This window comes from Hemitrygon akajei, chromosome 1 (genome assembly GCF_048418815.1).
Source record: "Hemitrygon akajei chromosome 1, sHemAka1.3, whole genome shotgun sequence".
Taxonomy (NCBI): domain Eukaryota; kingdom Metazoa; phylum Chordata; class Chondrichthyes; order Myliobatiformes; family Dasyatidae; genus Hemitrygon; species Hemitrygon akajei.
The window spans coordinates 77,043,130-77,059,555 of NC_133124.1; the positions used below are offsets into that span (position 1 = coordinate 77,043,130).

At 44.6% G+C, this 16,426-nt stretch overlaps 1 protein-coding gene across 1 annotated transcript in view; it reads left to right on the plus strand.

Annotated features, from left to right (window-relative positions):
• The window catches only part of LOC140727989 (meprin A subunit beta-like), an 87,652-nt gene that overhangs the window by 15,797 nt on the left and 55,429 nt on the right, over positions 1–16,426 (plus strand). Inside the window, exons 2-3 of the mRNA XM_073046060.1 lie at positions 14,491–14,509; positions 16,006–16,056. Of these exons, the coding sequence (XP_072902161.1) occupies positions 14,491–14,509; positions 16,006–16,056 (70 nt within the window). The remainder of the gene's footprint in view (positions 1–14,490; positions 14,510–16,005; positions 16,057–16,426) is intronic.

Here is a 16,426-nt window from a genome sequence, read left to right on the forward strand (position 1 = left end):
ACCTCAAGTTCGCACGCCTCCAAAGCCATGAAATTCCGGTACCCCGGAGGTGCACTAGTCTCCTAGGCTGCATCCTTGATATGTCGAATAGTGGATGGTCATGGGATCCTGAGGGCGGATCCCATTCCCACAAAGAACTGAAGTTAGTGTGTAACTCCAGGTCAGGGTCTTCAAAAGAACCCTGAAAGGGAAAAATAGAGATATTAAAGATGGAAATAGAGCTGTTTCCAAAGATGCAAGCAAAGGAGTCACCGTTAGGCGCCATCATTTCCTATACTCCACCCCTCACCTATATTGTGACTGGAATCTCAAATGTACTGCCTAAGGATTTGGTAAAGTTAAAGTCAAAGGCAAAATCGAGTTTATTGTCAGATGCACAAGTCTATTCTCTGCTATAGTCTGCTGCGGCAGTAGGGGGAGAGCAGCTGATGCCAAGAAGATCGATAAGATCGTGAGGAAGGCCAGTTCTGTTCTGGGGGTGGAACTGGATTCCCTGGCGGTGGTGTCTGAAAGGAGGATGCTGCAGAAGGTACGCAGCATTTTGGACAATCCCCCTCACCCCCTCCGTGACACACTGGATAAACAGAGAAGCAACTTTGGTAACAGACTGATTCCACTGAGGTGCACCACTTTCTCCCTGTGGCGGTAACAGGGGTCACCAACCTTTTTTGCACCGTGGACCAGTTTAATATTGACAGTATTCTTGCGGACCGGCCGACGGGGGGGGGGGGGGGGGGGGGAGGTGTGTTAATCACGACAGAAATATAGATGATAAGTCAACTAGAAGTCACTGAAAAGTGGCTAATATACTGAATTTTGTTTCTAAAAGAGTTTATCTAACGAATTTAATATTAAACACACAGCGCGTATTTTCCTCGTATGAACATATAAAATAAGTGGTCCCCAACCACTGGACCATGAGGAAACGATATGATTTGGCGATATGAAACAATATAAGTCAGCTGCTCCTTTCCTCATTCCCTGTCACGCCCACTGTTGCACTTGAATGCACGCGAGGTCATCAGTCACCTAAAATCAGTGATACATTCGTGCCAGAGATCACTGGTTGGCCTCGGGTAACTGGCCGCCTCGCACAGCCGGCGGGAGGTGCCGTTGCAACTGGCCTGGAGCACGGACGGATGGGCACTGCCTCTGAACCTGTTTACCACACCGAATGTTCGTGGGGAATCCAGTGCTAACATATTCGCAGACAACCTAATTCGGGCTCAGGGTTCCTTCAGTAACAGAGCAGCTACCTCGCTGCGATCTACTGAAAGTCATCCCTCGAGACAAACTTATGTCGACCAATAGATCCTACCTACCTACGGGGGGGCTCGCACTCCTCTCTCAGTCAGTCACTCTCTCAGGACTGCAACTGCCACGGCCCCGGCACAGGGACCTCCGGACCTTATTTGTCCTCTCACCCCGCCCACAACCAGCCGCACCTGGCCAAGGCGTCTGGTGGCGGGCAGGTGGGAGGCTGGAGTTCGGGCCCGGTTGCTGTCTAATGAGACAATGAAGCGCTCAAAACTGCTTCGGCACCTTGAGTCCAAGCACCCTGCACTTAAAGACAAGCACGTTGAATATTTTTGAGTGAAAAAAACATGAGCAAGCAGGACAGAATCAAGTGCTGAGAGCCACAAAAACTAAATTGTGGAATAGACTGGACATAAGAAACCCCCTTTGAGTATCGCTGTCTCCCATCACCCCTCGATGGGACTGTCTTGTTGCAGGGGCTCCATTGATTCAGTGATATTGGTGTGTTGCAATGGTTTTATACAGGGGTCACCAACCTTTCTTTGCACCACGGACCGGTTTAATATTGACAGTATTCTTGCGGACCGGCCGACGGTGGGGGGGGGGGGGGGGGTAGTGGGGGGGGGGGTGTTAATCATGACCGGAATACAGATGATAAGTCAACTAAAAGTCATTTATAAGTGGTTAATACTCTATAACTCCTCCTCTTTAAGTATATAAGTATACGGTTTCACTGTCACATCAGTATTTTGCATTATTACTTTTTAATGCACGTTTTGGATTCTTCTTCGTACCTCACTGCTTACATTTTGTATTTTAAAGTACATCTTCTGACAGGACAAGCTTGCAACAATAAACTCCTTATGGATAAAGTTTTATCTTATCTTATATGTATGCAGAGATGCAATGGACAGTCCATTTTAGTGCCAATTAATCAAAGTGCTGATAGTGTTGTTAACCTTCAGAAGTTACTGTTTTGCTGTTTGGTTCAAGAATCAAATGGCTGAAGGGAATTAGCTGTTCTTGAACCTGATGCAACACACACAAAATGCTGGAGGGTGCATTTTGAAACACGTTACAGAGAATCAGCCACACAGCACAGAAACAGGACCTTCTCCCCACCAATCCACACTGACCAGCTAACAACCATTTACACAAATCCCATTATTATTCTCCCCATGCTCCCATCAACCACCCCCTCCCACAGTCTATCACTCACCCACAAACCGAGGAGGGCGGGGTGGAACTTAAAGCAGCCAATTAATCACCAACCCATGCATCTTTGGATACTTGTGGAGACCTGAGCCCCTAAAGGAAACCCACTTGATCACAGGGCAAACTGGCAGCCTCCACATAGACATCAGCCGAGGTCAGGATTGAACTCGGGCCTCCAGCACGGCGAGAAAGTGGCTCTGCCTGCTGTGACACTGTGCCACCTTTGGGTGTTAATATCAAGGTTGAGGGACATGCCCAGCAAACCTGAATATTCTAGCAGGAATAGAAAGTCCAATCCAACATGATGTCAGGGCCAAAAGAAATGGGAAGTTCCCTAAAGTCGGAGAGTTCATTGTTAAGTCTGGAAGGCTGTAATCAAAGTCAAAGTCGAGTTTATTCTAATAAGCACAAGGACATGACTGCACAGGTGCAGTAAAAAACTTACCTGCAGTAGCATCACAGGCACGTAACATCAGATAAGCAGCATTCATTAGAAAACCATATTATTTATAACGTAAGTACATGAAACCTTTCCTTGACTGCATAAGTCTGACTCTGGTCCCACCAAAGCCGCGAGATTGAGATGGCTCTCCCCGCCTCCTGAACTCCGGCTTGTGTGGACGCTGTGCAATACGCTACCCTGTTACAACTCAGTGCATGAAATAACAGATAGCACACTGCATATGATTAAAGTAATTATATTTATGAATCTCAAAAGAAAGAGAAAAACCAAAAAGGGCCGATTAAAATTAAACAGTCAAATAAATGTGCACCAGTTGGAGCTCAATTCACCGATCCTCAGTCAATCTCACTGCCTGGCTCCATCGAATCACGATCTCCCCACCGGGTCGTGGTAATGGTAACAAATCGCAGCATGTTGCTGTGCAGAGGGACTTGGGACGTACAAAAAAGCTGGATGAACTCAGCAGGTCGGGCAGCATCCGTTGAAAGAAGCAGTCGACGTTTCAGGTCGAGACCCTTCGTCTCGACCCGAAACATTGACTGTTTCTTTCAATGGATGCTGCCCGACCTGCTGAGTTCATCCAGCTTTTTTGTACATCTTGATTTGACCACAGCATCTGCAGTGTACTTTGTGTTTACAGAGGGACTTGGGAGTGCTTGTGCATGAATCACAAAAGGTTGGTTTACAGGTGCAGCAGTCTATCAAGAAGGCAAATGGAATGTTGGCCTTCATTGCTAGAGGGATTGAATTCAAGAGCAGGGAGGTTATGATGCAACTACACAGGGTACTGGTGAGGCCACATGCTGTTCTGGTCTCCTTACTTGTGGGAGGATATACTGGCTTTGGAGGCAATGCAAAGGAAGTTCACCAGGTTGCTTCCGGAGAAGAGGGTGGTAGACTATGAGGAGAGATTGAGTCACCTGGGACTGTACTCACCGGAATTTAAAAGAATGAAAGGAGATCTTATAGAAACATATAAAATTATGAAAGGGATAGATGAGACAGAGGCAGGAAAGTTGTTTCCATTGATAGGTGAGACTAGAACTAGAGAATATAGCCTCAAGATTTGGGGGGAGTAGATTTAGGATGGAGATGAGGAGGAACTGCTTTTCCCCAGAGACTGGTGGATCTGTGGAATTTTCTGCCCAATTAAGCAGTGGAGGCTACCTCAGCAAATATATTTAAGACAAGGCTGAATAGATTTTTGCATAGTAGGGGAATTAAGGGCTATGGGAAAAAGGCAGGTAGGTGGAGATGAGTCCATGGCCAGATCAGCCATGTTCTTATTGAATGGCGGAGCAAGGCTCGACAGGATAGATGGCCTACTCCTGCTCCTATTTCTCATGTTTTTGTGCTCTTATCCTAAGAACAGTTCCCTCCAATGTCTTCTCTCTTCATCTCCTGCTGAACAAAGGACCCAGCTCACATTCCAAAGCACCTGTTATCTCTAACCATAACCCAAATGCTGCTTCAGAAAGACCATTATATTACCAGTGAAGCCTTTCCCAGGGTGTTACATACAATTTTGTACAAGAGAAATATAATAAAAGCAAAAATGGTCAATTTCAGTGCAAAGTAGGCACCAAAGTCTTTACATTCTTAGAAGTTCAAGGAGGTTCATTATTCGCCAAACACTCTAGCAAACCCTCACAGATGTACTGCTGAAATTAATCTCTCTGGTGCATCATGGTCTGGTATGGAAATTTGAATGTGCAGGGACGTAAGAAGCTGCAGAGGATAAGGGACTCAGCCCAATACGCCCTGTGAAACATCCTTCCCCACCAGCGGTAGATTCTACAGGAAGCAGCGACTAAAGAAGGCATCTTTCATCATCAAAATTTCCCACCATCCAGTCCATCCCAACATCTCACAGCTACCATTGGGCAGCAGATACAGAAGACTGAGGTCCCATGCCATCAGGTTCAAAAACAGCTTCAACCATTCAGTTCTTGAACCAACTATCACAATCCTAATCATAGTTCAGCATAGCAGCACAGTGACCACTTTTAAGACCATAAGATATAGGAGCAGAATTAGTCCATTTGGCCCAGTGAGTCTGCTCCACCATTTCATCATGGTTGATCCATTTCCCTCTCAGCCCCAATCTCCTGCCTTCTCCCTGCATCCCCTGACTAATCATGAATCTATCAACCTCTGCCTAAAATATACCCAATGACTTGAACTCCGCAGCTGCCTGCGATAATAAATTCCACAGATTCACCACTCTCTGTTCCTTTGCATCTCTGTTCTAAGCAGACGTCCCATATCCTGAGGCTGGGTCCTCTGGTCTTAGACTCTCCCACCATAGGAACCATCCTCTCCACATCCACTCTGCCTTTTAACATTCGATAGGCCTCAATGAGGTCTTCCCTCATTTTTCTTAATTCTAGTGATTATAGGTCCAGAGCCATTTATCAGACCTCATATGGTAACCCTTTCATTCATAGAATCATTCTCTCGGACCTCCTTTGAAACCTCACCACTGTTAATACATCCTTTCTTAAATAAGGGCCCAAAATTGCCCACAATACTACAAGCGAGGCCTTACCAGTTCTTTATAAAGCATCAATGTTACATCTTTGCTTTATATTGTAGCTCTTTCAAAATTAATGTTAATATTGTATTTGCCTTCCTCACCACCAACTCAGCCTGCAACTTAAACTTCAGGGAATCCTTCATGAGATCTGCCAAGTCCCTTTGCACCTCCGAATTTTCAATTTTCTCTCCATTTAGAAATAGCCTACACTTTTACTTCTTGTACCATAAGTGCATGGCCATATACTTTCTGACACTGTCTTCCATCTGCCACTTCTTTGCCTATTCTTCTAATCTGTCTAACTCCTTCTTTAGCCTCTCTACTTCCTCAAAACTACCTGCTCCTCCACCTATCTTCGTATCATCCTCAAACATCGCCATAAACCTATCCATTATACCATACAAATCATTGACGTACAATGTTAAAAAGCAGCCCAAACGCAGACCCCTGTGGAACACCATTAGTCACAGGCAGCTATCCAGAAATGGCTCTCTTTATTCCCACTCTTTGCCTTTGCCCATCAGCTAATGTTTTATCCATGCTAGTATCATTCCATAAAAACATAAGATATAGGAGCAGGATTAGAACATTTGGCCCAAGGAACCTGCTCCACCATTTCATCATGGCTGATCCAATTTTCCTCAGCCCCAGTCTCCTGCCTCTCCCCCATCCCTTCATGCTCTGGCCAATCAACCTCTGCCTTAAATATACACAAAGACTTGGCCTCCACAGATGCCTGTGGCAAAGTATTCCACAGACTCATCCCTCTCTGGCTAAAGAAATTCCTCCTCATCTCCATTCTATAATGATGCCCCTCTATTCTGAGGCTGCGTCCTCCAATCATAGATTCTCCCACCATAGGAATCATCCTCTCCACATACACTCTATTGAGGCCTTTCACCATTCAATAGGTTTCAATTAGGTCTCTCCTCATTCCTCTGAATTCGAGTGAATACAAAGCCAAGAGCCATCAAATGCTCTTCATATGGCAAGCCATTCAATCATGGAATCTTTTTCATAAACCTACTTTAAACCCTCTCTAGATTCAGCACATCCTTTCTAAGATAAGGGGCCCAAATGGCCCACAATACTCCAAGTGAGGCCTCACCATTGCTTCATAAAGTCTCAACATTACATCCTTGCTTTTATATTTTAGTCCTTCTTCAATGAATACTAACATCGCATTTGCCTTCCTCACCACCCAACTCAGCCTGCAAATTAACTTTTAGGGAATCCTATTCATGGACTCCAAAGTCCATTTGTGCCTCAGTGTTTTGTATTTTCTCTCCAAAAAGAAAATACGTCTATCCTTTCATTTTTTCCACCAAATGCACGACCATACACTTCCCGACACAGTATTCCATCTGCTATTTATTTGCCCATTCTCCTAATCTGTCTAAATCCTCCTGTATCCTCTCTACTTCCTCAAAATGACCTGCTGCTCCACCTATTTTCATATTGTCTACAAACTTTATATCAATTCCATTATCTAAATCATTTATCAGAATTAGAATAAGACTCAGGTTTATTATCATCGGCATGTGTTGTGAAATTTGTTAACTTAGCAGCAGCAGTTCAATGTAATACATAATATAGAAGAAAAAATAATAAATCAATTACAGTATATGTATATTGAATTGATTAAAAATCATGCAAATAACAGAAATAATATACATTCATAAAGTGAGGTAATGTTCAAGGGTTCAATGTCCATTTAGGAATTGGATGGCAGAGGGGAAGAAGCTGTTCCTGAATCGCTGAGTGTGTGCCTTCAGGCTTCTGTACCTCCTACCTGATGGTAACAGTGAGAAAAGGACATGCCCTGGGTCCTGGAAGTCCTTAATAATGGATGCTGCCTTTCTGAGACATCGCCTATTAAAGTACTTTAGGTACTTTGTAGGCTGGTATCCAAGATAGAGCCGACTAAATTTACAACCCTCTGCAGCTTCTTTCGGTCCTGTGCAATAGCTTCCCCTCCCCCAATACCAGACAGTGATACAGCCTATTAACATATAACTTAAGAAGAACTGGCCCCAAAATGGACCCTGTGGAACACCACTAGTCACCAGCAGCCAACCAGAAAAGCTCTCTTTATTTTGACTCTTTGCCACCTGCCAATCAGCCACTGCTTTATCCATGCTAGAATCTGTCCTGCAATGGCAAGGGCTCGTAGCTTGTTAAGCAGCTTCATGTATGGCACCTTGTCAAATGCCATCTGAAAATTCAAGAACACAACATTAACAGATTCTCCTCTGTCTATCCTGCTTGTTATTTCTTCAAATAATTCCAGCAGGTTTTTCAGACAAGGTTTTCTCTTGAGGAACTCATTCTGATTATGGCCTATTTTACCATGTGCCTCCAAGTACCCTGAGACTTCATCCTTAATAATAGACTCCAACATCTTCCCAACCGTTGAGGTCAGATTAATTGGCTTACAGTTTCCTTTCTTCTGCCTCCCTCCCTTCTTGATGAGTGGAGTAACATTTGCAATTTTCCAGTCTATAGAAACATTTCAGAATCTAGTGATTCTCAAAAGATCATTACTAATGCCTCCACAATCTCTTCAGCCATGTCTTTCAGCAGCTTGGGGTGTACACCAGTGGTTTCCAACCACCAGGCCACAAAGCATGTGCTGCTGGGCCACAAGAAAACAATATGGTTTGGCGATATAAAATGATGAGTCAGCTGCACCTTTCCTCATTCCCTGTTGATGCACCATCAATAACTCTCTCTGCGACGTGAAGGCGAGATATCAGCTTTCATTGATTGGAAGAAAGAACAAGCAGTAGTTAACCACCATACTACATCCTGGAGACTGAGGGCCAGGCTCAGGCCTCAATCGCCTTTATATCGGGGTCTGTGGGAGGAGCCACAGGAGCAGTCAGCAGGGGTCGTGTCCAGACAGGTATATGTAGTTCACCACACCTGTCACACCCACGGTTGAACTTGAACCCACACGAGGTCATCAGTTGCCGAAATGCAGTGACACTCTCGCGCCAGGGGTCACTAGTGGCCTCGGGTAACCGGCCGGCGGGAAGATCCGATGCTACTGGCCTGGAGCATCGGCAGATGGGCGCCCCATCTAAACCTGTTTACCACACCGAACGTTTGTGGGGAACCCGGTGCTAAAATATTCACAGCCGACCTAATTCAGGCTCAGGGTTTCGGAAGTAACAGAGCAGCTTCCACGCTGCGATCTACTGAAAGTCATCCCTCGAGACAAACATGTCGGCCGATAGATCCTCCCTACGGGGGGCTCACACTCCTCGCTCGGTCGGTCGCTCTCTCCGGACTGCGACTGCCACAGCCCTGGCACGGGGACCTCCGGACCTTACTTTGTCCTCTCACCCCACCCACGACCAGTCACACCTGGCCAAGGCGTCTGGTGGCGGGCGGGCGGAGGGTGGAGTTCGGGTCCAGTTGCTGTCTCCCATCACCCCGCGATGGGACCGTCTTGTTGCAGGGAAACAAGTCCAGGGCTGCACTGATTCAGCGATATTGGTGTGTTACAATGATTTTATATGTTCGTACGAGGAAAATATGCGCTGTGTGTTTAATATTAAACTCGTTAGATAGACCCTTTTAGAAACGAAATTGAGTGTATTAGCCACTTATAAGTGACTTCTAGTTGACTTATCATCTGTATTCCGGTCGTGATTAGCACACGCACTCCCCTCCCCCCCCCCCCCCGTCGGCCAGTCAAGAATACTATCAATATTAAACTGGTCAGCGGTGCAAAAAAGGTTGGTGACCCCTGGTATACACCATCTGGTCCAGCTGACTTCTCTACCTTCAGACCTTTCAGTTTCCCAAGAACTTCCTCTCTAATAATGGTAACTTCATGACCTGTCACCCCTGGAACCGCCACCACACTGCTAGTGTCTTCCACAGTGAAGACTGGTGTAAAATACTTATTCTGTTCGTCTGCTATTCCACGTCCCCCATTACTACCTCTCGAGCATCGTTCTCTAATGGTTCAATATCCACTCTTGCCTCTCATTTACACTTCACATATCTGAAGAAACTCCCAGTATCCTCTTTGATATTATTGGCTAACTTTCGGATTCTATCTTTACCATCATAATGACTATTTTAGTTACCTTCTGGTGGGTTTTAAAAGTTCCTCTAACTCTGCACTAATTTTTGCTCTATTATATGCCCTCCTTTTGGCTTTTATGTCGGCTTTGACCTCTCTTGTTAGCCGTGGTTGTGTCATCTTGCCTTTAGAATACTTCTTCCTCTTTGGGATATATATATCCCATGCCTACTGAATTGCTTCCAGAAACTGCAGCTATTGCTGCTCTGCTGTCATTCCTGCCAGTGTTGTTTTCCAATCAATTAGACAGTAAGACATAGGAACAGAAATAGGCCATTTGGTCTATCAAGTCTGCTCTGCCATTCAATCATGGCTGATCCTTTTTGCCCCTCCTCAGCCTTCTCCCCGTGCCATGTCCAATCAAGAACTTATCAAACTCTGCCTTAAGTACCCTCACTGACCTGGCTGCCATAGCTGCCTGTGGTAATAAATTCCATAAATTCACCATCCTCTGACTAAAGAAACTTCTCCACATCTCTGTTTTAAATGAACTCCCCTTTACCCTGAGGCTGTGACCTCTTGTCCTTGTCCCTGCCCCCCCCCCCCCACCACCATGGGAACCATTTTCCACATCAACCCTGTCTAGGCCATTCAACATTCAAAAGGTTTCAATGAGATCCCCCCTCATCCTTCTAAATACCAGCAAGTACAGATGCAGAGCTATCAAACGTTCCTCGTATAATAACCTTTTCATTCACAGGATCACTCTTGTGAACCCTCTCCAATGCCAGCACATCTTCCATTAAATGAGGAGCCCAAAACTGTTCACAATACTCAAGGTGAGGCCTCGCCAGTTCCTCATAAATCCTCAGCATCACATCCCTGCTTTTGTATTCTAGCCCTGACAATTCTGGCCAACTCCTCTCTCATATCTCTGTATTTCCCTTTATTTCATTTTAATACTGGTACATCTGACTTTAGCTTCACCTTCTCAAATTTCAGGGTGAATTCATTCATATTATGGTCACTTTCCCCTAAGGGTTCTTGTACCTTAAGCTCTCTAATCAATTCCAGACCATTGCACAACAGCCAGTCCAGAATAGCTGATCTCCTCGTGGGCTCAACCACGAGCTGCTCTAAAAAGCCATCTTGTAAGCACTCTAGAAATTCCCCCTCCTGGAATCCAGCACCAACTTGATTTTCTGAAGCTACCTGCATATTGAAATCCCCCATGACTATTGGGACAGTGCTCTTTTGGCATACATTTTCTATCTCCCATTGTAATTTGTAGACCACATCCTTACTATTGTTTGGGAATCTATAGACAACTCCCATCAAGGTCTTTTCACCCTTGCATTTCCTCAGCTCTATCCACAATGATTCAGTTCCTTCCAAAACTATGTCACCTCTTTCTAAAGATTTGATTTCATATTTTACCAACAAAGCAATAGCCCTCCCTCTGCCTTCCTGCCGGTCCTTTCAATACAATGTGTACTCTTGGACATTAAGTTCCCATCTATAATCTTCTTTCATCTATGATTTGGTGATGCCTACAACATCATACATGTCAATCTGTAATACTATGGGCTCTTAACTTATTAAGCAGCCTCTTGTGTGGCACCTTGTGAAAGGTCTTCAGAAAATCCAAAATCCACCAATTCTCCTTTCTCTATCCTGCTTAATATTTTTTCAATGAATACCAACAGATATATTAGGCAAGATTTTCCCTTAAGGAAACCATGTTGACTATGGCCTATATTATCACGTGCCTCCAAGTACCCCAAAACTACATCCTTAATAATCGACTCCAACATCTTTCCAACTACTGAGATCAGTCTAACTGGGCTGTAATTCCCTTTCTTCTGCCTCTGTCTCTTCTTGAAGATTGGAGTAACATTTGCAATTTTTCATTCTGTGAAACCATGCCAGAATCAATTGATTCTTGAGAGAATTACTCATGCCTCCACAATCTCTTCAGCCACCTCTTTCAGAACACTAGGGTGTAGAGCATTTGGTCCAGGTGACTTATCTACCTTCAGACCTTCCAGTTTCCCAAGAACCATCTCTCTAGTAATGGCGATTTGCACACTTCTGCCCCCGATACTCACAAATTTTGGCATACTGTGTCTTACACAGTGAAGACTGATGCAAAATACTTATTCAGTTCTTCCCCCGTTTCCTTGTCCCCCATTACTAGCTCTCCACCATCATTTTGCAGCAGTCCGATATCTACCCTCACTTTATATATCTGAAGAAACTTTTGATATCCTCCTTAAAATTATTGAATGGCTTGCCTTCAAATGCCATCTTTTCCTTCTTTATGACATTATTAGTTACCTTTTGTTGGTTTTTAAAAGCTTCCCAAGCCTCTAACAACCATTAATTTTTGCTTTATTATATGCCCTTTCTTTGGTTTTTATGTCGGCTTTGACTTTTCTTGTCAGCCAGGATTGCGCCACCCTGTCTTTAGAGTACTTCTTTTTTGGAATGTATATATCCTGTGCCTTCTGAATTACTGCCAGAAATTCCAGCCATTGCTGTTCTGTCGTCATTCCTGCCAGTGTTTCCTTCCAAACAACTTTGGCCAGCTCTTCTCTTATGCCTCCGTAATCCTCTGTACTCCACTGATACTGTTCATCTGACTTTAAGTGCTCCAATTTCATCACTGAACACTACAAAGAACTATTATTTTGATCTAATTTTTTTTGTTATGGAAGTTGAGTACAATTTCTGTTAAGTTTTGCGATTCCCTTGAGAATTTTGTGTGTCTGATGCCATGTGCCAGTAATTCTTCTAGCAGTAAGTTTTCCATTGCTAACTATGCATACGTATATTTGTGCATGTGTCAATGTGACTTGGACTTTGACTTTGAGAAAGCAGAGTTAATCTGTCCTTTTGAACTTCTGAAGAGCTTTGATGTTTCTTGGGAGGAATATCCAAGACTTAGGCCCAGTGATGAAGAAGGGGCAGTGATATAGTTCCACGATGGTGAGGGAATTGGAGGGGAATCTGAAGAGAGTGGTGTTCACTAGTGCCTCTTGGCCTTGTCTGTCTTAGTGGTGGTGGCTGCAGGTACAGGTGATGCTGTTGGAGAAACCAGAGCAAGTAATGGTGATGCATTTTGAATGGTTGCTTGGATGAATTTAATGTCCATGGATAATTATTTAAGTCAGCTGCTCCACACCCTGAGTTTAGAATAGTGAGTTTAGAATAGAAAATAAAATATCTTATTTTATCTCATTTTTACAGGGTTTAACAGGGTTGATCATAATATTAGGCATCATGAGTGGCACAAATGTTGTGTGCCAGAAGGCCTCTTTCTGTGCTGTACTGTTCTGTGAAGATGTAAAGAAGTTGTTTCCACAGGAAAATGCATTGAGGTAAAGGACCAACACACAAAGCCTGGCTTATCACTAACAGCAATGTGACGGTCTACAGAGGGGAAGTGGAAGAGATTGAGGCCTGGTGCCAGGCAAATAACCTCCTCCTTAATGTCAACAAGACAAAAGAGATATTTATTGACTTAAGAACTCACAGTACTCACGCACACCTATACACTGGCGGCAAGGCAGTGGAAACTGCATGCATTTTCAAACTCCTGGGAATACACATCACACACAACTTCTCATGGTCCCAGAAAACATCCTACACAGTCAAGAAAACTCACCAATGCCTCTATCTTTTGAGGAGGCTGAGGAGAACTGGAGTTTGCATTTCCATACTCATGTCATTGCACAGATGTGCAGTAGAAAGCATCCTAACAGGCAGCATCAATGCTTGGTATGGAAACTGCATTGCCATAGACAGGAAGGCTCTGCAGTGGGTAGGCAAAATTGCACAACGCATCACAGGCACCAGCTTACCCGTCATCAAGGTAATTTATATAGAAAGGTGCCAGAAAAGGGCCATATCATCATGAAGGATCCCACACACCCTGCTTGGGGACTGTTTGTCTCACTCTCATCAGGGAGGAGGCTACGTAGCATTCTCTCTGGCTATGCATCCCACAGGATGATGATGGTTCCTTTCTGTCAGTTAGTGGGGTTTGATATGTGCATCCTGGAGTGGCTGTACAGGCCGATCCTTGACAGGCAAGCAGGACACAGAAGCTCTGTTGTGGTGCTTCCTGTGCCTTTCATTTGTTGCCTCTATAAGCATGTTCTCAGCAGCGTCCACACCTTTCCTGATGGCGTCCCTCCACTGTGAGCAATCTTGAGCCAGATCCTCCCATGTTGATGGGGCAATGTCAGCTTTCCTGAGGCTCCTGTGCAGAACATCCTTGTACGGTAGTCGCTGGCCTCCTTGTTTTCGGATACCTCTGGACAGTTGGCCGTACAAGATGTCCTTGGGCAGTCTTCGGTCAGGTATTCTGACAACATGTCCTGCCCAGCGCAGTTGGGCTGACATCACCAAGGTTGAAACTGCTGCCATTCCAGCTCGAGGGAGAGGACCTCGGTATTGGAGACCTTGTCTCGCCAGGTGATCTTCATCAGAGAAAGTAGGTGACACTGCTGCAGTTGGTGAAGCTGGCGTAAGTGACTCTGATATGGGCACCACATCTCACACCCGTATAGCAAGGCTGATATGACAACGGCCCTGTATACCTTGCACTTGGTGGCCAACCTGATGTTATGTGACCAAACTCGAACTTTCAGCTGACCAAAGGCAAAGCAGGCTTTTCTGGTTCTTGACTCAATCTCTACATCCAGAGATGCTGAGGATATTATTATGCTGCCCAGGTAGCAAAACCTGTTGACAGCATTGAGACGATTGGCATCAATGAGGATTAACACTAAGAGCACCAGACTCAAAAGAAGTTACATTAACACCAGATAAAATTATAATAATAAATGTACAATCATTTATCCTTAAGTTGAAATCTTGATTTGTGCTGTGGGTAATGTGATTTGAAAACCTCATTTTATTAGGCTGGTAATATTTCTATTTGTCTTTAATCTCCATCTTTTCGTTTGTTTTCAATAGGCAACGTCACAAGAGACGGGTGAGTTTAATTTTCCTCTTTTGTTAAACATCGCAGAATGCTTTATATAAAAGTACAAAAGGTTTCAGAAGTCTACAACAATGGGCTGTCTCCATAAATACTTCAACTTATCCCTTGGACACACCAAAACAACTGACTGCAAACTTACTCAATCCGTATGTGTAAACTATCCCCCATTCTCAAGTGCCTTCTCCAAAATTGATTGAATGCTGGCCACCACTGAGTCGTAGCACATCTGCAGCATAGTACTGCAGACACTGAATAACTGGACCCTCTTCAGGAAGTGCAGTCAGTTTTGTATCTTCTTGTGCAGAGCCCCTGTATACTTCCAATACGTCCAGCTTATTGTCCAGGCGATTTCCCAAGTATTTGTAGCCCCAGACGACTTCCATATCCATTCCCTTGATGGAGATGGGAATGCAGGGTGTTCTCACCTTCCTGAAGTCTACCACCAACTCCTTTGTCTTAGTGATGTTGAGCTGGAGGTGATTCAGCGCAAGCCACTCAACAAAGTCGTCCACCACTCTTCTGTACTCAGCTTCGTGACCCCGGCTGATACAGCCCACAACTGCTGAATCATCTGAAAACTTTTGCGGGCGGTGGGGCAGGACTCCAAATTGTGTCTGGAGTCCGAGATGTAGATGGTGAAGTGGAAGGGGGACAGGACAGTCCCCTGAGGGGCTCCTGTGCTGCTAAACCTCTTGTATTGGATAATCAACCCGAGGAGAAGCATACCAGCTGCCAGTTTCTGCCTCTCATAATCCGGGCAGCAGAACACCCCTCAGCCTCCAGCATTCAATCGACCACATTCCATCAATATGGGTCAGCATCCTTTAAAAACCTTATCCATGGATGAAGCAATTAATAAAGATTTAATTAGCAGGTTCATTCAGATTCTTGTTTCCAGATTCACCTTGGAATGCCTCTAAGTACAAACAGCAAGTATAACTTGAAGAGAAAGCTTAAAGTTTCCATATTAAATCCATCCAGCAATGTAAAGAAGAATGAACATCAATGTTTCAGGTAGTCACATTCTGGAAGGTGGCTCAATAAAAACGTTCCAACGGGAATTGGATAAAGACTTGGAGCAAATGATTCAGAGTTGGGGGAAATGGAGACAGCAGATGCTCGAATCCAGAACCAAAAGTAAAGTGCTGGAGGAACTCAGTGAGTCCGGCAGTAAATATGGAGTGAAATGGACATTCAATGCTTCAGGTCAAGGCCCTTCATAGAAGCCGAAAGGCTAGAGCAGAGTTAGCCTCAATTAAGCAGTGAGAGGAAGGGGCCGAGATAGTGCTGGCAAGTGATGGGTTGATCCAGGTGAGAAGGGATGATTGGCAGATGGGGGAGGGAAGAGTGGGAACAGCAGTGGCATCTGGGAGTGCATCCCCTCTTTCAAAGCACTAGCGCAGATGGTCAAGAATGGCTTTCTGTGCTGAATACTCTCAGCATTGAAAAAGATGACTGAAGTAAACTCCTTTTGGCCTCTCATTTAGAAGAGGATGTCGACGCTGGAATGGATCAAGACATATTCAACATAAATGAAGGTAACTTTACACCATTTATAAACGTGTGATGTGGACATTGTCAATATTTACTTTCAGTAGGGTTAAGATAATGGGAGTGTGTTGTGTCAAACTTGGCTGCAACGTGACAACACCAATTCCACCAATTCAAAATATGCTTGGGACACCCTGTCGCAGGGGTGAAGGTTGCAATCCTCTTTCTGGCCGGTTGAACTCCACACCCCCTGCTGTGTAGGGCTCCTCTCCCCCTCTTCGAAAGGCCTAGATGGAGCGAATATGGAGAGGATGTTTCCAATATTGGGAGAGTCCAAGCCTCAGAGTAGAAGGACATCCCTTTAGAACAGTGATGAAGAAGAATTTCTTTAACCATATGGTGGTGAATCTATGGAAT